This window comes from Haliotis cracherodii, unplaced genomic scaffold, assembly GCF_022045235.1.
Source record: "Haliotis cracherodii isolate W230 unplaced genomic scaffold, xgHalCrac1.p SCAF_2, whole genome shotgun sequence".
Lineage (NCBI taxonomy): Eukaryota > Metazoa > Mollusca > Gastropoda > Lepetellida > Haliotidae > Haliotis > Haliotis cracherodii.
The window spans coordinates 73,989,584-74,010,321 of NW_027266275.1; the positions used below are offsets into that span (position 1 = coordinate 73,989,584).

The 20,738-nt window shown below is 41.0% G+C and overlaps 1 protein-coding gene across 2 annotated transcripts; it reads right to left on the bottom strand.

The window, feature by feature from the left end:
* Window positions 1–1,020: 1,020 nt before the first annotated feature.
* On the bottom strand, window positions 1,021–20,145 carry LOC139468507 (intraflagellar transport protein 56-like). 2 transcript variants are annotated; one of them, XM_071250499.1, is made up of 17 exons: window positions 20,064–20,145; window positions 17,787–17,924; window positions 17,492–17,584; window positions 16,956–17,070; window positions 16,263–16,458; window positions 15,186–15,255; window positions 14,695–14,796; window positions 13,747–13,821; window positions 12,713–12,815; window positions 12,070–12,179; window positions 11,469–11,532; window positions 10,950–11,038; window positions 10,664–10,747; window positions 8,987–9,056; window positions 8,316–8,422; window positions 7,008–7,141; window positions 1,021–3,323 (listed from the first exon to the last, which is right to left on the bottom strand). In XM_071250499.1, the coding sequence occupies exons 1-17, from the start codon at window positions 20,064–20,066 to the stop codon at window positions 3,209–3,211; spliced, it is 1,668 nt and encodes a 555-aa protein (XP_071106600.1). In that variant the 5' UTR covers window positions 20,067–20,145; the 3' UTR covers window positions 1,021–3,208. The 2 variants fall into 2 exon arrangements, with proteins under 2 accessions (XP_071106600.1, XP_071106601.1); XM_071250500.1 differs by lacking the exon at window positions 1,021–3,323 and adding an exon at window positions 4,700–4,971.
* Between the last annotated feature and the right edge of the window lie 593 nt (window positions 20,146–20,738).

Sequence of the window (20,738 nt, forward strand, 5' to 3'; positions counted from 1 at the left end):
TAAGTTACATGAAATTAAACCAAATATTGGTTACACCTACTTGGGTTGTCAGTCCAGATTTGAAGAGGTCATTCTACGACGATGTCGTATTGGCCATTGTAGATATACGCATGAATATGTGTTAAAGGGTGAAGATCCTCCGTTTTGTATCCCTTGTGATGAGAGAATCACAGTCAAGCATGTCCTTTTTTTACTGTATTGATTTTTACATTACAAGGGATAAATATTTCAGTGTGAAAACCATTAAGGACCTTTTTAGCCATGTCAATTCACGTTTAATCATTAACTTTTTAAAAGATATAGAACTCATTCACACATTTTGATGTAAAAAGATATGTATTTTATAATTCGGTAGTGTATAATTAGTAACTGAGGCTGTTCGTGGCTGTACCCTCGACAGGGGTTGAACTAGTGTAAAATTATTGTCACCCTGAGAGGGTATGTAAGACCACCTCTTTCAAAGTATATTTATATCTACCTCCATTTTAACTGCAGAATATTTGTTAACTTTAAAGCTCTAGCTAAACTCGCAATAATCGCCAGTAACTTGGGTAAGTGTAAAATCCTGCTGGGGAACCATGCAGGTAGCAGAGGAACCGTAAGTCCCCTTGGTCCCCAGTAAGGTGATTTTAACTTTGTTGCTGGCGATCTATAGCCCCATTTTCATATTGTGTCGTACCTCAATAATCAGATATTTTAAATGTTCTACAACTAGTCTTAAGTCAATCTGTGATATATTGCTAGTTATTATACTGTCCTTTGTCAACAGTTTTTATAAATATTGTATAACTTGCTCAAGTCACATTATGGCTGAAATATTGCCGACTTTAAATTGAACTCACTCACATGTATGCACAGCGTTATCACTTCCAGCTCCATCACTGTTGTCAGTGCCTTCTCTCTGTTAACGCCAGCATCTGTATCATTTATTATATCAAATCACATAAAACCAGTATTCCCTCGATGAATGAGTAAGTCTTTCCCAAAGTGGAATGAAAAACACAAGGATCTATTCCAAACATTTATTTATATAAATAACACTTCTGACAACGCATCATGCACAAAATCTTGGAATGTGCAGATTAACAAAGGGTACAGTTGGACGGATGTCACTGTGAAAAGACATGACTTAAGCACATATTCAAAACTTCCATTTTATTTGTACAAAGCATTAACAATTTATGTACACTTATGTACACATTTAGAAATGGCATTATGCATTAAAATAAATATACAATAGAAACCTTACATCGTTCCTGGTAGGAAATCAGGATACTTCTCTGTCACAAATGAATCAGCATTATGGTCGGCAAAACAGCCCTATCATGATTAACTTGCAACATCATGACAATGGGCCAAGTCTCTTGCTTCACATCAGACTGCAAATAAGCTGATCACGTCAAATGATAATTTGGCTCTGTGTTTAATCAAAAACACTATGATAGACATACATCTTTATAATATAATATACTCCTCAAAACAAGTTAAAGAACACCTAGAAAAGCTGTGTGTACCCACCAGCCTTGATAGTGAGTGAGTGAGTATGGTTTTATGCTGCTTTTAGCAATATTCCAGCAATATCACGGCGGGGGACACCAGAAATGGACTTCACACATTGTACCCATGTCGGGAATCGAACCCGGGTCTTCGGCGTGACGAGCCAACGCTTTAACCACTAGGCTACCCGACCGCCCCCCAGCCTTGATAGATTAACTATAGTAATATGAATGAGAGTTCTTTAACTTCTTTTGAGTAGTATGTATTCATGATGCTGTGTAAGTGGTGCCAAGGTTTAAAGATGTGAAATTTTGTGATGTGAGCCAGGAAATAGAAAATCAGCTTCATAAGGAAACGTATTTGATTACTTAGGGCTAAGATTAGTTTCAATATTTAAACTCTAACAGTTGTAACAAATGAGACACAAAAGAACCATGGCATGTTGGATTTGTTTTTCAGGGTTAGACCAATATAACCCTTAAGGGCGCAAACCAGACCAATGCAATAGTAAACAATTATTTTAGACGATTTCCCTAAGCTTTCAATGAAACTATTCAGCCAGTTTGTCCTTTATTGAAGAGATTAAAACAATACAACAAAATAAGTGACTGATAGGTGTAGAACGTAACACTAGCCCACTAACCTGGGCCTAGCACAAATTCTCCCACTTCACCAATGTTTTAACATTACAAGGGCATTTTATCTTTAACTGGGCTAGTAAAGCTTTTGACTTTAGTTCTAAAGCTGACTGAGACTTTATATTTACCACAAGCGATGTAAGCTCTAACCTGATTGTAAATTAGTGATCCTGTGCCTCTTTTCTCAAAACAAACCTAGAAACTACTGTTAGTCCACACTTAAACATAGACTTATGACAGAAGTATTGTCACCTAGTGGACCAGTGTAAGAACACCGATGGAGATCTTGATGAACATGTATGTCAATGGTCATGATGACTATACAGGGATGCGAGATGCTCATGGCTGAGAAACCAGGTTCCCCTTGGCCTATACAGGGATGTGACTCTCAGGGCAGAGGAACCAGGGTCTCCTTGGCCTTTACAGGGTTGTGACACTCAGGGCAGAGGAACCAGGTTCTCCTTGGACTTTACAGGGATGTGACACTCAGGGCAGAGGAACCAGGGTCTCCCTGGACTTTACAGGGATGTGGGACTCAGGGCAGAGGAACCAGGTTTTCCTTGGCCTTTACAGGGTTGTGACACTCAGGGCAGAGGAACCAGGTTCTCCTTGGACTTTACAGGGTTGTGACACTCAGGGCAGAGGAACCAGGTTCTCCTTGGCCTTTACAGGGTTGTGACACTCAGGGCAGAGGAACCAGGTTCTCCTTGGACTTTACAGGGTTGTGACACTCAGGGCAGAGGAACCAGGTTCTCCTTGGCCTTTACAGGGTTGTGACACTCAGGGCAGAGGAACCAGGGTCTCCTTGGATTATACAGTGATGTGACACTCAGGGCAGAGGAACCAGGGTCTCCTTGGACTTTAAACGGGTGGTGAGACTCGGGGCAGAGGAACCTGGTTCTTATATGGGGATGTGAGATGCCTAAGGCAGAGGAACCAGGTTCTCCTTGGCCTATACAGGGATGTGAGACTCAGGGCAGAGGAACCAGGTTCTCCTTGGCTTATACAGGGATGTGAAATGCTGAAGGCAAAGGAACCAGGTTCTCCTTGGATTATACAGGGATGTGACACTCTCAGGGCAGTGGAACCAGGTTCTCCTTGGCCCACTTCTTCATGGTCCTGATGATGTACTCCACCTGTGGGTTGCTGGTATTACGCAGCATGTTGATGACATCACGCAGCATCTCCCTAAAACAGATCCCACATGACACAACATGACACAACACACAGTCAGCATGCAAACAGGACATGGACAAAGACTTGAAACAAATCAGAGGTTTGGTGGACAATCAGTTTCGATAGACAAAATAAGATGCATTGATTGAGACTTGTGTTGCTCCAATACAGCAGGAACCGGTACTACTCATGCTACACTCTACAAGTGTCCTGGAACTACTGCATCTAGCTGCTGAAGAAGCAGGTGATATTGTGATGGTGCCAAGGACGAAGCAAACAGTGCATGATGGGACATGTAATCAATGGTGAGTGAGGATGATAGAAATGTATTTACTAAGTGTGCCAGGGTACACACAGGGATGTTTAGTGTGCCCTTTGGAATAAAAACATGCCAAAAGAAATAATACATAGTTTATCTTCAGACTCTGTGCACACTGTGACCCAAAAGAAGTGTACATTGTTCATCTTCAGATTTTGTGAATGCTGTGACCCAAAAGAAGTGTACATTGTTTATCTTCAGGCTTTGTGAACACTGCGACCCAAAAGAAGTTGAGGTGAGGTGAAATGGAGCTTAACGCCGCGTCCAAGATTATTGCACTTATGTAGCGACGTGCATGCAAGTGTATCTGTGTGTGTGGCTGCTTGTACTAGTCTGGATTGATGCCGATTTATAGTGCTAGCTCACTGAGATACCATGCCACAGTTTAGCATTAATATCCCACTCAAACACAGTATACTGACTCCGAGCTAACCAGTCCTTGTTTTCTCCCCTTAATGCAGAGCGCCAGACAGGGTAACAACAAGTACCATCTTTAAACGTCTCTTGGTATAACGCGGCCAGGGATCGAACCCCGGACCTTCCGCTCTCCGGACGCTCTACCACTAGACCATGGAGGCGCTCCACGCAAAAGAAGTAATACATAGTTTATCTTCAGACTCTGTTGTCACTGTGACCCAAAAGAAGTGTACATTGTTCATCTTGAGACTCTGTGGTCACTGTGACCTAAAAGAAGTGTACATAGTTTATCTTCAGACTTTGTGGACACTGTGACCCAAAAGAAGTGCACATTGTTTATCTTCAGACTTTGTGAACACTGTGACCCAAAAGAAGTGCACATTGTTTATCTTCAGACTTTGTGAACACTGTGACCCAAAAGAAGTGCACATTGTTTATCTTCAGACTTTGTGGTCACTGTGACCCAAAAGAAGTTTACATAGTTTATCTTCAGACTTTGTGAACACTGTGACCCAAAAGAAGTGCACATTGTTTATCTTCAGACTTTGTGAACACTGTGACCCAAAAGAAGTATACATAGTTTATCTTAAGACTTTGTGAACACAGTAATCCAAAACAAGAAATTCACAGTTTATCTTCAGACATTGTGCCATTCATGGTTGTAATTGTGACTTTAGCAGTAAAGTACAAGTAATTTTGAAGCCTGCCAGGTTGTTCAATGTTAGAAACAGTGATGAGGATGTTAGTTGGAGGCCAATGAACAGAAGGAAGTGAGTGAAGGGGTAGACAGTAGCCAACAAAGGCAGAGTCTGCTAGACATGAACTTTGTTGTCTCGGGCCCATTTTTTCATGGTCCTTGTGATGTATTCCACTTGTGGATTGCTGGTGTTTCTCAGGAGGTGCAGAACTTCACGCAAGTTTTCCCTGGAGAGGCAAACAGGACAGCCAAGTTACTAGCAAGCCTGCGACCGTCATGCTGCGCGACCAACGCTGGAGGTGCAAGGATCCCTGCAGACTGACCTCAGCAAGTTACATCACTATTCCACCAATTTGAAGAGTTGAAGGATAATTGTACACCAAGTCATCAGTAACTATCCTTGCACCTCCAGTGTAGGAGATCTATTGGGGGAGGTGTGGGAGGGGAGATTGTGCCTTACATTTAGGCAGAGGAAGAAAGTTAGAAGAGCATGATCAGTCATGTTTGTAATCATGGTTTTATAGGGTAGTCCAGAGGTCCTTGAGGTGATGAGCTCCATTGCTGAGTTCCATTTATTTCTAATTTTTACAGTGGCATTAGGACAAAGGCCCCATTGTGCCATTATTTTGAAAACTGCAAGGAATTAACAGAGATAGGCATTTGTGATGAAATACCATCATAAGAATTTCATGAACATAATTCTAAATATGATGTATTAGCTGTATTGGAGCCATGGGAGACCAATAGTGGGGTATATAGCATCATGTTGTTTAACTACACATTACTGGGCAGGGGAGGGGGAGGGAGAGTGGGGAGGGCGAGGGGAGAGAGAGGCTCTAGGGGAGTAGCTGTTAGTGAAAAGCAGGTATCAAGGGGAGGAGGCGAAGCAGTGGTTGTTAGTAGGGGTCAGTTGTCAATAAGGAGCTTATATAATTTATGATCCAAAACCAAAATAGACTGAACTACATACCTACATGTACATGCATTTACTAAACCGGTAACGGTAGTGTTGGACTCAGACACACATGGTACAATATTTGGGAAAAGGGCTCAAAATGTCAAATCTCTCAGCATTCTCTGCGTACAGTATCTGTCCACTGTGAGTGTCACCTTCCATGTCCCAACACTCCAGCTAGGTCCTACACAGGCTGAGAGTTATGGCCCTTATTACACAAGGGTCAGCAGACACAGATGCTTGTGGCCAGTGATGGATCAACGTGTTAGTTAAATAACAAAACATGAATAAGAAGTACAACAGGTCAAATCTTTTTGTTTCTCTTTTTGGCTTCACTTGAAATACAATGTCCTCCATTATCCACCCATCATTACCCAATGTATTAAATCTCAGTTCTATTAAGATATATGCCCTGGACACATTTGCTACCATAACTTCGTTTCAGAAGCAAAACACAATCTTCATCTCTCATCATTAACTTGACACAGAATTTCTATTGCTCATGAGTGTAATCAGATGTTAGTTCTGTTGTGTCATGCAAAGCGTAACATGAGCTGTCTTTACAAATCATCTTCCCGAAGCAAGGCTGAACTAGGCTGAACTGGGCTGGAATTATGGCGTTATACTCTGGCTGGACTAATGAGTCTATGCATAGTCCAATCAAAATTTTCTATTGCAGGATTTGAAAAACATGTGTACTGTCAACATGCTGTCAGCAGAAACTTTTGAAATCTTTTCATGTTTTTAATCAAGGTGGGTCACGTGATTTGATGCACTTCGAAAAGTAAGACCCGTTTCACTACAATATAGATCTTGATTATCAATCAGATCGCCTTGACTAGGCGCTGCCATTTTGTTTGAAGCAAATGTAATTGATATGAGAGGTGGAATCTGATTGGTCAATAGGGACACAGAAAAGACATTCTTGTAATAGCCATTGGTGGCGCTACGATTAAGCCCAGAAATTCCAGCCTAGTTTGGTAAGGGTGGAAACTGGACCTTTTACAGTCAGTTAACTCCCTTGCCTTTTGAAGATGTTACAAATGGGCCCAGGGCATTTCCCAATAGAAAGGTGACATAATACACTGTAATCGAGGATGCCAGGCTACCTAACATGACACTTTCTTGAGGGATGCCATTACACAATATCTGCATACCTGACATACCTTGCCCAATACTAAACGAGGTTATCTTGTGGCATCACAAGGGTCCTACTTCAATCCCTGGTTTCCTAGGTCCATGTGGTTCTATACAGGTTAGTCAGAGAGTACTGAGGTATTGACATGTGGTCATCATCTGTGAACTCACCTCTGCTCATGTCCGGCAATGATCATCTGGAACACGCCGACACAGGCGCCTCGCTTGCCCTCCCAGTACTCAGGGTTGGGGTCCAGGCGTTCCAGAACATCAAACGCTTTAGCTGCATAGTAGAACTGTCCCATCTGGTGCAACACACAAGGACACATAGTAGTTAGCAGTTCTATATACTGGTAGTAGAACTGTCCCATCTGGTACAACACACAAGGACACATAGTAGTCAGCAGTTCTATATACTGGTAGTAGAACTGACCCATCTGGTGCAACACACAAGGACACATAGTACTTAGTAGTCAGCAGTTCTATATACTGGTAGTAGAACTGACCCATCTGGTGCAACACACAAGGACACATTGTAGTCAGCAGTTCTATATACTGGTAGTAGAACTGTCCCATCTGGTACAACACACAAGGACACATAGTAGTCAGCAGTTCTATATACTGGTAGTAGAAATGACCCATCTGGTACAACACACAAGGACACATTGTAGTCAGCAGTTCTATATACTGGTAGTAGAACTGTCCCATCTGGTGCAACACACAAGGACACATAGTAGTCAGCAGTTCTATATACTGGTAGTAGAACTGACCAATCTGGTACAACACACAAGGACACATAGTAGTCAGCAGTTCTATATACTGGTAGTAGAACTGACCAATCTGGTACAACACACAAGGACACATAGTAGTCAGCAGTTCTATATACTGGTAGTAGAACTTTCCCATCTGGTGCAACACACAAGGACACATAGCACACAAGTGACATAGCAGTGAATGAGTGAGTGAGGTTTAATGCCGCTTTGAACAGTATTGTAGTTTAATTATCATAATTATGGCATGTCACCTTGATGTGGGAGGAAAGTCCGAACTGATGCAGGTCTTATCTATTACCACTTTGATAACTAACAAGCAGGGGTATGGTACTGACAAACCAAGAATCAAAATCAGAGTCAATATGTATCTTAACCTATGATCCTAAGTTCCTGGCATGCCTTGGGGACACGACTCTGCACAAGAGAGGTGCCCGTGGAGACAGGCGAGAAAGAGGCATTGAGACAGAAGTGTACGATCCTCAGTCAGTGGTTCAACAAACTCCAAATCACATCTACCAAAGTTGAGGCAAACATAATCATCAACATGATGAAGGGCACTGATGAAGAAGTCTCCTCAAGGCTGCCATACACACAATACACAAACTGTTAACCAATAACACATTGTAGTCAAACCAAATAAATTGGTGTCCTCTATCTTGATATTAGATACCCGACATCAAGCGTGAGTATGTCAGGTGCAACTTACCTTGTAGCAGTCATTAGCAATGAGCTGCAGCAGGCTGAACGACTCCCCCGACGTCTCCATCTTCAAGTACAGCTCCCAGGCCAGCCTGGCCTTGTGGTTCATAATATCTGGCAAATACATTGAGTGAGTGAGTTGGGTATGAACTGTTCTTTAGTCAAGGTCTGTGAGCTTAATGTGGGAGAAGGGGGCGAAGGGGTAGCGTAGTGGTAAAAGCAATCGCTTTCGGGTCCCCACACGAGTGCAATGTGTCTGGTGTTCCCACCATGATATTGCTTGAATATAATTGCTAAAAGTGTCGCAAAACCATACTCACTCACTGACGTGGGAAAGGTCATATGGATTCGGGATGTGGATGCTTAACACTGCGGTGAAATTGAGCATGGTCAGGTGCTGACAAACCTAGAATCCTTATCAGGGCAAATCTTGGTAGCTAGCCCATGGGAACAGGATTCTGGCATGCCAAAGGGAGGCAAATCTGCACAATGACTATTTCCTCCCATGGGTAACTGCCCCACCTGTGCTATCAAACATAGGATGGCAGAAACAGTAAAGAAGCCTGGGAAACATTTCAACATTTCTTCAGCTATCCAACATGAGCAGTGTAACCAAATTCACTGGTCATAAGACAATTGTCCAGATGAGTGATGGGGGTAGTGACAGTGATGACTTACAACATCGGGCCAGCCAGCTGAGGTAGGTGTAGTCATTCTTCACCTTGTCGCTCTGTATCAGCATGAAGATCTGAAACACACAAGTATACTGAACAGCATTCACCTCCTACAGGAATCCTATCTCAAGTAGAGGTTGGTGCTCTACTGGATACCTTGCCATTTGACAACACAAGTCCCTCTGTGGGTCTACGATGTTTATTCTATGATATCACGCGGCTACACAATAACTATGATCCAGTCTCCAGTAAGCATCTCCCTGTAGGTCGGCCAACCCCTCTCTCTGCTTTCCCAGGGTCAAGTCTGAGCAAATACAAAGCTTTGTCCATTTATCCCTAAGGGGTGAATCATGGTCAGACATGTCTTTCAGCCTGCTGTATCCAGCACCTCGTCCAGAATGTCACGCTTCAATGACTACACTGTGAATACCTAAATCCCACCAACAATACTGGTCTCATACATATAATCTGAAACACAGACATACATGACAGAATTCACCTGTCTCACACAGACACCATCTGAAACACAAACAGCATTCACCTGTCTTACACATGCACCATCGGAGACACAAACAGCCTTCACCTGTCTCACACATACACCATCTGAAACACAAACAGCATTCACCTGTCTCACACATGCACCATCTGAAACACAAACAGCATTCACCTGTCTCACACATGCACCATCTGAAACACAAACAGCATTCACCTGTCCCACACATGCACCATCTGAGACACAGACAGCCTTCACCTGTCTCACACATGCACCATCTGAAACACAAACAGCATTCACCTGTCTCACACATGCACCATCTGAAACACAAACAGCATTCACCTGTCTTACACATACACCATCTGAGACACAGACAGCATTCACCTGTCTCACACATGCACCATCTGAGACACAAACAGCATTCACCTGTCTCACACATGCACCATCTGAGACACAAACAGCATTCACCTGTCTCACACTTGCACATCTGAGACACAGACAGCCTTCACCTGTCTCACACATGCACCATCTGAGACACAAACAGCATTCACCTGTCTCACACTTGCACATCTGAGACACAGACAGCCTTCACCTGTCTCACACATGCACCATCTGAGACACAAACAGCATTCACCTGTCTCACACTTGCACATCTGAGACACAGACAGCCTTCACCTGTCTCACACATGCACCATCTGAGACACAAACAGCATTCACCTGTCTCACACTTGCACATCTGAGACACAGACAGCCTTCACCTGTCTCACACATGCACCATCTGAGACACAAACAGCATTCACCTGTCTCACACATGCACCATCTGCAACACAAACAGACACGTAGGCTTTCACCTGTCTCACACATACACCATCTGCAACACAAACAGACACGTAGGCATTCACCTGTATCACACATACACCATCTGCAACACAAACAGACACATAGGCTTTCACCTGTCTCACACATACACCATCTGCAACTCAAACAGACACGTAGGCATTCACCTGTCTCACACATACACCATCTGCAACACAAACAGACACGTAGCTTTCACCTGTCTCACACATACACCATCTGCAACACAAACAGACACGTAGGCATTCACCTGTCTCACACATGCACCATCTGAGACACACATGGTATTGGTATTGTCAATGTCAAGATGACCTGATACAAGACTCCACCCACCTCCTCTGCCTCCTTGAAGTTCCCCACGGCTGCCTTGGCTTGAGCGTAGTTGAAGTTAAACATGTCGTCATTGTAGAAGTAGCTCTGTAACACAGAATGCTGTGTCAGCATATCTGATGCCGCCATGGAAAATGCTAGTCTACACAACCATTTAACATTTTTTCTGGGTTTATATACATGGGAAATTTGAGATAAATTTAACCTGGTGATACACCTATTGAAGGACACTATGTGCCCATAGCATAGAATTCTCAACACTTTACTGAAATACAGGTCGCCCACCCACCTTAATGGAGTTGAGATAGATCAACACATCTTCAAACTGCTTGAGAAGGAAGAAGCACTCCGACATGCATTGACGCCCGGGGATGGTATCTGTGGCAGAGATATGTCCAACATTACATCTCCACACACATATAGTGTCACAAGACTTACGGTAAGGTATGACGTGATGTCTGATATCTTTGCATACTGTAAAAATTCACGTTAAACCATTCAAAGTTACAACAGTAATTGATTTGATAAGTAATGTGCTGTCAAACCGAGCAAAAACCACCAGGCCACACTCTGAGATTCAAATCCAGGATTCTGGCATGTCTAAGGGACGCAACTCTGCACAGCAAATAATGGTGCCTCATAAGCCTTAGCTATCTGTACCCAATGTAAACAACATATATTCCAGACCTACTGGCAAAGTGTATTCAACATGCTTAGTTAAAAATAATAATAGCCATGCTGTAATAAGAGTTAAATGAAAATCAGTTTTAGGTGAGAATACATGACTACCTATGACCTATGTACATACCACATTCACTGGCTGAGCCTCCCACCAGCTGAAAATACTGCTGTGCTATTTTCAAGTGCTCTCTCTGTAAACAGAATACAGGGCTTACATGAGCATTCCAGCCACATGTCGCACAAGTTACATAATCATATTGAAAAAGAAATCAATAAACATGATAAATGACATCAGTTGTACTTGGCTAGCCCACCAATTCTGTGTAATATCAACAAGAAACTAATGAATATTATCATCATGAACAAGGTTTAATGTCATTTGACACACAATCATCCAAGTCAATGAATCTGACGAGCCGTCACTGAATGTCCCATAAATCTTGCGTAGGTTCCTGGGGACCTTTCCTAACATTTAAACCATAATGATGACGTCTCGTAATTATTTGTGCAGTTGATTCTGAGCCAGGAATTCACTGGCCATTCTGAACTTGCATCTTAAACAAGTAAAACTGATGCATCTATAATGCAAACTTTTAGATGAATTATACATCAACCATAATATGGTTTAAGTCAGAGAAACCACTTGAATCTGTTGATTCCAAAGAAGAATCAACTCATCAATCTGGGACTCGTTGATTCAAGGATGACAATAGACACGGAGTACATACTGAGCCCTGCTCCTGTCCGAGAGCAGCATTCACGACTCCCTTGAGAATGTACTCCTGGGGTGTGGTGGGTTCCAGGTCTCGGATCAGGTTGTACGCTTCAGCCACATCATCTGTAACACCAACACTCACTGCTAGATACAACACACCCAATGTAAGGTCTGGTATTTAACTTTTTCTGAGATCAAAGACCTGACTACCCCATCCATAAGTTACTAACTACTGCACCAAATTCATACCACACGACCACTATTACTACTACAAATAATGGTAAGCAATGTTTTAAAGTATTGTAGCATTTCACTGTCGGGGTCGTGTGTGTTCAAGATGCAGAATATTTAAAGATTTTCTTTTTGTTCGAAAATGGATATAAAATTGAAACGTGCAGCGGACTTCATGATGATGCGGCAGTGCCTGAGAACCAAGAATATTTTGCATCCATTCTGTATATTTGTGCATAGGATGCACATGTGTGCGTCGCATAAAACCCAGAGTCTATGACTCTTGGCTGCATCACTTCACATTGAGATTGACTGCAAATATGTCAATAAAGGACTCAAATACACGACAGAGCAAGATGCGCAGTGGATGCAAAATCAGCAGACATCGTAACAAGGAAACCCTGTGAACAGGAAGCAGCACCCACCCTGCTTGAGGTAGTATATCACCAGATTGAGCCGAGCTTCAGGGATGACATCTATCAGTGGAGGTAACACCTGGAGAGCCCCCTCACCACCACGGAACACCACCTAGGATGAGAGACAGGAAAGTGTTGCTAAAAACCTAATCCATCCCGGATCTTCGCAGGTCGTGTGTAATGAGGCCCGGACTGACGTACACTGACTACAGACTTACTGAACATACATAATGTGGTTTCTGATTCATTGATGAACCCATTAGTGTATAATGAGGTTTTAGCTCAACGTCAAACACTGGCTGAATGAATGTTGACATTGCAATTACTGATTACCTATACCTGTATACTACCATGTAGTAACAATGAGGTCTTGGCTGAATGAAGATTGTGAAATACTACACTAAAATTCAGATAAACAGCCTGACCAGCAAATGTAATACAGTAAATTATGGTTATAATGAAATCTTAGGACCACTAATTTTAGTTTGTAATAACCGTAGTTCGTTATATCGGTCAGTTCCTTATAAGAGTGTTTGTTATAAATGTAGTTTACTGTATATTGGATGTCCAGGTAAAAAGTTTACACTCGGCTGCACAATAAAGTTAACCTGTTAACTACAGATGACAATTATGTATATTCATGTTATTTTAATTCAGAACAAGCTTACATGAATGAAGTGCCATTAAGAACTTCTCCCTGACCTGAGCAAGTATTATTTGTTGTTTTATTAACTAAATGAAATAAATAAAGACAATCAGCCAAGTCGTAGGACGTGTATATTTCAGTAGTTGACTATTGGAAACACAAACAGTCTGACTTAGATGGTCAGGCTGGTTGGTATCTTAAACATTGAATTTGTAACTTAATTATTAAACGAACCAATGTTGTATGATGAGATCTCTGGTGAAATACTGGATGACTGAACAAAGATACTGCAATAACTATTGAACCAATATGTACAATGGTGTCCTCTGGCACAGGCTAAAAACCCTGGTGATGAATGTAGAATACATGTATGGAATAACTTGCTGTACCCACATACCAGATTATGCTTGATGAGGTCCCGGGCGAAGGTGAAGGACGGTGACGACATCTCTTGCAGAGCCTTTAGTTCCGCCTGAATATGAAGCAATTACTATTACCATGACGACAGCCACTGAAGGAACACTATCTACAGGAGGTACATAAACACTAGATCACATCTGTAGGTGGTATTCATGGCTATATATTAGTGACCAGTAAGTGAGGTGAAATGGGGTTTAACGTCACGTCCAAGATTATTGCACTTATATAGCGACGTGCATGCACGTGTGTGTGTAGCTGCTTGTACTAGTCAGGACTGATGCTGATTTATAGTGCTAGCACACTGAGATATCATGCCGCAGTTTAACATGAATACCCCACTCAGACACAGTAAATTGACTCCGAGCCGACCATTCCATGTTTTAGCCCCTTAATACCGAGCACTAGACAGGGTAACAAGTACCATCTTTTAACGTCTTTTGGTATGACGCGGCTGGGGATCGAACCCCAAACCTTCCGCTCTCCGGGCAGGCGATCTACCACTAGACCATGGAGGCAGTTAAGTGACCAGTAGATGCCTGACAGCTAAAGCAGGGCAGTACAAAGCTAGGATATCCATCTGTGGTTTGTTTGTTGTTCAAAGCTGCACTAAGCAATACTTCAGGTGTATCATAACGCCTGTTAGTAATCGAGTCAGGACCAGACAATACAGTGATTGATATTATGAACAACGTCTAACGCAATCAACCAAGTCTAACCACCCGATCCATTCTCACTTGTCGGTTGCTGGGGACCCCATAGGGACACTGCTATAGTGGTTACAGTCAATAAGATTGTGGGAACTTTATCAATAATATCATACAGATACTACAACCAGTATCAAATGTCCCACCAGCGTTATACAAACACTGGTCCTACAGTCCATTGCTAGTAATGACTTGTTGATTGCCAGTGATGACCTACTGACCTCTGCAGCCTTGCCATTGTACAGACGGAAGTGGTTGCAAGCTTTCAGATTGAGAGCAATGGCGCTGTCTGGAAACTGCTGTAGGTAGACTGCCAACACTTCCTACAGAAGAAAACAGAAGTCTGTGATCGCAGAAGGAGACTGAGAACAGAGACAATAATGACTTAACTTTGAGAAACGTATGCATCAAAATAATGCTCAATGTTAATTTGGGATTTGAGTTCTTCAATTTCAGCAATCATTCATGATTATATAAACATTTCTGTTTACATCTTATATTTTCAACACACATATATTAATGGTATATGAAGTGATCCTAATTTGTATATAAGAAAAAGGAGACTGAAGGTAACAGCTGCATAGTGCTATGTCCCACTGCTTCAGAATAGCCGACATTAGAGCTATATATGAGTGATATTGTGTGATCTACTTCTTGGGACTGCATAATGCTGACAGACATGTGGCTGGATCAACATGGAGATGGTTCCTACCTGTGACACATCGTAGTAGTCCAGCTTGTAGTAACACAGCGCCACGTACACATTCAGTGCCAGGAAGTCTCTGCAAGAGGAGAGAGCGTTCATGTGATACCTATCTGATATCTGATGTTCATAGATAATGCAGTGTAAAATGGAGTTTTACACACGTGAACAAAGAGTAGCTCTGTCATTTCACATCCAAAACACATCTGTGACATTTATAATATATGTTTTGTGTAGTTGTCTACCTGAAAATTAAATTATTTCATAACAAATGTAAAACCTTGAAACATAAATTCTCCCTTCTAACACCCCATGTAATTGCGACTTAAAAAATAGTTTCGTGTTTGCAAAATCTTAAAAAATATAAACAAAAGTATCAAAAAATATTTAGTGACACGAAAATTCTTTATGATATATATCATTATGATAATAATTACAAAATCAACTTTAACAAAAAATATTCTTAAAAACTAGCAGACCAATGATGGAAGCGAAAGAAAACACGTTGGCCAAGTACAAAAACGGCGCCTTGCCAAACAGTCTTGATTGACGAGTTAAATGAGAAATTTACAGTTTATAACAAATTATATTTCGAGAGAATAACAAACTGCAAGAAGTGATATTAACCCCATAAATATGTTATTATTTTGCCTTGTCAATGTGGAACTAACGTAAAAAGGATGTCAACAGTTCGTGTACGGACTAGACACCTACGATAAAGGGAGACGATTTAAGGAGAGGTAACTCTTGTATGACAATAGTTCCATCAAAGTGTTATGTTCACTGCATTGAAATATCAAGTGTTATGTTCACTTCAATGAAAATATCTTTTCTCAACTTCAGAAAACTCAGTCTTTCCCACTGAAGTAAATAATAAAATACTTTGTTTCACACTTGTGCATGGAAACAATGCTGCAGCACACCTGAATACAAGCAAATAAGGATTTATTTTTAAATATGCCAGTTTAGGACACAAAATATTTGGAAATGCTATGGACACAGTTTAAAATCCTAGATAAATACCACATCAGTAAATCAGTAAAGTAAACACAGACAAACTATTGTCAGCCATCTCATATTTCTGACCGATTATCCAGCAGGATGCGCTTGTAGATGTCGATGGCCTCTTGGTAGTGTGAGCGAAGGTAGTGGATGGAGGCGAGGGACAGCTGGTCCTCGATGATATCCTGCAGGGCCTGGTGGTGGCCCATCAACCGGCGCTCATCATTGAACTTGTGAGACAGGTGGAACTGCAGGCGGTTCTGAAGGCGAGTCTTGGGAGCTGAAAGCAGATATAACATCAAAAAGCTGGTACTACCACTGTCTGTTTGATAACTCTCTGTTTAGAATGGGCTTTGCATATGCTGATGTTCAAGAATACTCCATAAACTCACAATAAATTATGTCAATGTTCAACTAGTATACATGGTAATTATTGGTAAATCAATCACAGCATTAGAAATTGGCACCAGTCCTATAGCCCTTGCCAAACTGCCGAATAGTTAAGGTATCATAAGGACTAGTGGAAATTTGCCATTTTTAAGGGTTTTGTTATATGTATTCATTATAAGTACTAGTGGAGTAAAACTGTTAGTTTCTATCGCTGAGTCTTGTTCACTGCATACACAAAGGTAAATTATTTACTAGCTTTCTGATACATGTTGTATGGTCAGACCTGTTAGAGACAACTAAATATGTATTACGTCCTTTAAAACAGATGCACATGGTCACAAATATCGGTGTTTCAACTCCGGTGCTCAAGAGACAACAGGTACTCACATCGTGCTACAGCTGTGTCAGCATCCGAATACATCCCTAGGAAGAAGTAGCAGCAGGCTAGGAAGGCAAAGATGTCAGGATGACAGCCATCTCTCTTGGACAGCCTCTCGTATTCCTGGACACAAACTGTTGGTGTTAGTCAGTGAAGACATACCATCTACTCATCTGTTGTGTGGTGTCATGTAAGATTGTGTATCATACTCCTGGGTACTGTTGTACAAAACAACCTTAGCACTATCTTAAGGTATGGGAGTTACCTTAGCAATAAGATCGCATTGTACAACACTTGGCAATTCAGAATGAGGCCCCTAATCGCCAGCACATAAAGTCAGTGATCTAACCCACTCAGCCACCGAGACTTCCACAAAATGGAAGTCCAACAACTGGTAGCCTATATCCCATACTTTGTGTACTCCTCTGACAAGTGTAAACTAAAAGGTGTATTCAATACTAAGTTGTCCTCAACCATGCAAGAGTTGTCGCCCCTGTTGTGTTATCTCAGCTTTGCAATAGTAGATGGTGTTTGATCTACATACCTCCATAGATCGTTTGTAGTCTCCCAGGTGGAAGGCGCAGTAGGCAATCCACATGTCTACTTCTTCATTTCCCTTTCCACTGTTACGACTAAACTGCAAGTAACCATGGTGACACAAATTTAGAAACAACAATGCAAATGCAGCTGTGGACTTCAGTCTCACAGGAGTACATAAAATACAGTTCATTAAATGACTTCAACTGTGGAAGAAACATGAATACTTGATGATATAAGTTAATCCGCAAGTGTGGACATTAGTTGGAAAAGAGCCAGACAAGGTAGCATAGGCTAGGTACCTCTAGCAGAGTGATAGCTCCGGTGTAATCTCGCGCTGACAAGAACTCGTCTAACTTTGGAAATTTCTTCTTCTTCTTCTGTTCCTTTCCTCCTGATGCGGCCCCCGGCCCCATGGCCGGCTTCATGCGTGAGAGCATCTGCAAAATACAGAAACTGTTCAGACTATGTGGACTGTGAATAAAAGTTGATTTGTAACATTGTTCCATCAAGGGTCCATAGGTATTGTAATCATAACGTCATCAATATCTAGTCTGTTGTTTCGAGGTGAATATTATAAAGCACATTGCAACTGTATACCTTGGCTCTGGATTAGCTAACCCCCAACTTTAGAAACATTAATCAGGTACCTATGACACTACAACATGACCATATTTTTGTATATTTTGTTACCATTTATGAAAATTACAGTCAGCATGGTCAGTTTAATAGACAAACAGTCATAGAAAAATGGTCTGACATATCTTAATGATCTATTTGAGACTCACTGAAATCCCGGTATTTTTCGCTATCAGTCTACAACTAATGTCACACCCTGAATTATCACTTTAAAACCATTGAAGTCTCACACTATGTGCTGAGTTCAAAATTCAATTTAGCACCATTAATCTTCAGGTAATCATGGTAATAGACTTACATAGAAAACATAACATGACAATAGTACAGGAAATCAGTAAGTGAATTCTAAACTGACATTGTGTCATTCTTCCTTTCTGCAAGAGTGGTTTCAAGCATTTTAAGTAATATAACAAGGGTATTTTGATATATATATTTTTGAACATATATATCTCTGGAATACAAACTTAGGTAGAAGGCTATCACAGGGTCGACATCTAATGTAATAGTGACAAACTGACTTTAAAGTTCTAAATATTGACTAAATTTATAGCCTTTCAGTTTACAATTGTTTAGCTTTTGACTGCATTTTGAACAATTGTACTAAGTTATAGAAATTAGGGTTAAAGAAATGCTCTTAGAAAAAGTACATTTGTATTAGTGTGCTGTTTGCATTGTCATGAACAGTGGGCACTAGAAGTGTAACAATACAATGGGACGATACATATCCCGATACTGGACTTGTATATAAAAAGCTGATATTCTTTATTTTTCAGGTAAATCACAACCTAGAATCGTATGTTTTTAATTTTCAGAGATCAAAGATGGGATTTGTAGGGCAAAAGCATATATAATATAGGCTAGAGGGAACTGTGAATGTTATGCCATTTACAGCCAAACAGGAAATACTAGAGAATATGTGAAAGCTGGTTGGTGAACAATTTGTAATTATTCATGTGTTTTTACTCAAATGTAACTTGTAATTAAATGTATCATATTTATCACGATACAGAGTTTGTAAATCGATGTTTTGTATCATGGGCCTCTTATTGCGATACAATATTCTGTAATGCTGTATAGATACACCACTAGTGGGTAACACTGAATGTTTGGATCAGTACCTTAAATTAGGGATGATTGGGTAATGGAAACCAAGTCATGTGTTTTTTAGACAATGATCTGTTTGAGCTGTTTGTGTTTGCTTTATCAGATATCAAAATATTGTCAAATAGCAGTACCACATTAAGACTGAGGGAGACAAACAATGCTTATAGGCATGTAAAGGGACTTAGATAGTAGAGTGATCAGGTGATGATAGAGAACAGTCAATGACAAATATTGTTACCCACTGATTAGTCTACATTTTTAGACATAGTGCACGACTACGATGGAACCTTTGGTTAGAAATATTGACACTGGGTTTTACTGAACGCAAAATAATGAGTTCGGTATGCATTCAAATTTTGAGAATACATGCATGTCGCATATGACTGACAAACTTCAGATGGACATATGACTGACAAACGTACGTCAGATGGACATGTATATCTCTGACAAACCTCAGAGTGACGATGGTTGATTGTCTTAAATTTAACATTGAAATTCCCATGTCTGGTTGGTTAAGGCTTCTGCATGTAATGATATGACATCAGTGAAGTCTGTAACATGTGGGGGGCATGGGACATGCCTTGACGACATAATATCACTGAGAATCCCATTGACTCGAAAATAGATACGATAGACGCAGGTGAATCACTGTGATGAGACTTGTTACTTTGTAGATTCTAGGCCTAGTCTCTACTCTAGCAACGAAAATGCCGATAAAAACGAACAGGCAGGCACATCATCTAAAACTGATCCTAACCCTATATCAATGTGGCATGTCTGTGAATTGTCTTGATATGTCATGTCGATACATTATATAGAAAATGGAAATAACATACCATCTTTCCCGGGGTTAGTGTGAGACCAACAACGTCAAGATTTGCATTTGTTTGGAATGTCACTACACACCGATTGCGCCTGCGTTACCGGAAGCGGATGTTCGAATACCAGCCAATGATACGGAGGTAGTTTGATTCCGAATCAAGTTTACTGAAACCGGTTTCCACGATTGGTTTCGATGAAATGCTGTCCACGGGAGGATTTTACGACGATTGAATCACTATATAGCCACTGTTAACTACATATTACAAACTGCAGAAAAGGGGCGTGATTATAAATTGAACAAAGCAAATCAGAGATAATCCCACCCTAACAGGAACATTGACATCAATAAATCAAAAATATTTTCAAGTCTTCGAAAGGCATTTAGAAGTGATATACATAAGGAAGAGAATTTATGGATGTCACCTTCTTTATTATAAGGAACACAACGTTTCGGAGGATATGCTTACTCCTTCATCGGGTGAATGAATGCTTTGAGGCAGAGAGCAAATATCTGTACATGTAAGAACAACAAAAGTAATGAAATTAAGATAACAAAAGGTGGAAACTTAACAAGGGAAGCCGACAGATAATTGGCGTTGATAGCTGATTAGCAAGAGACAATGGAAGCCAACACTTTACAGCAATTAGCGCTGATAGTTTTGGACAACTGGAGTGAGTGAGTGAGTGAG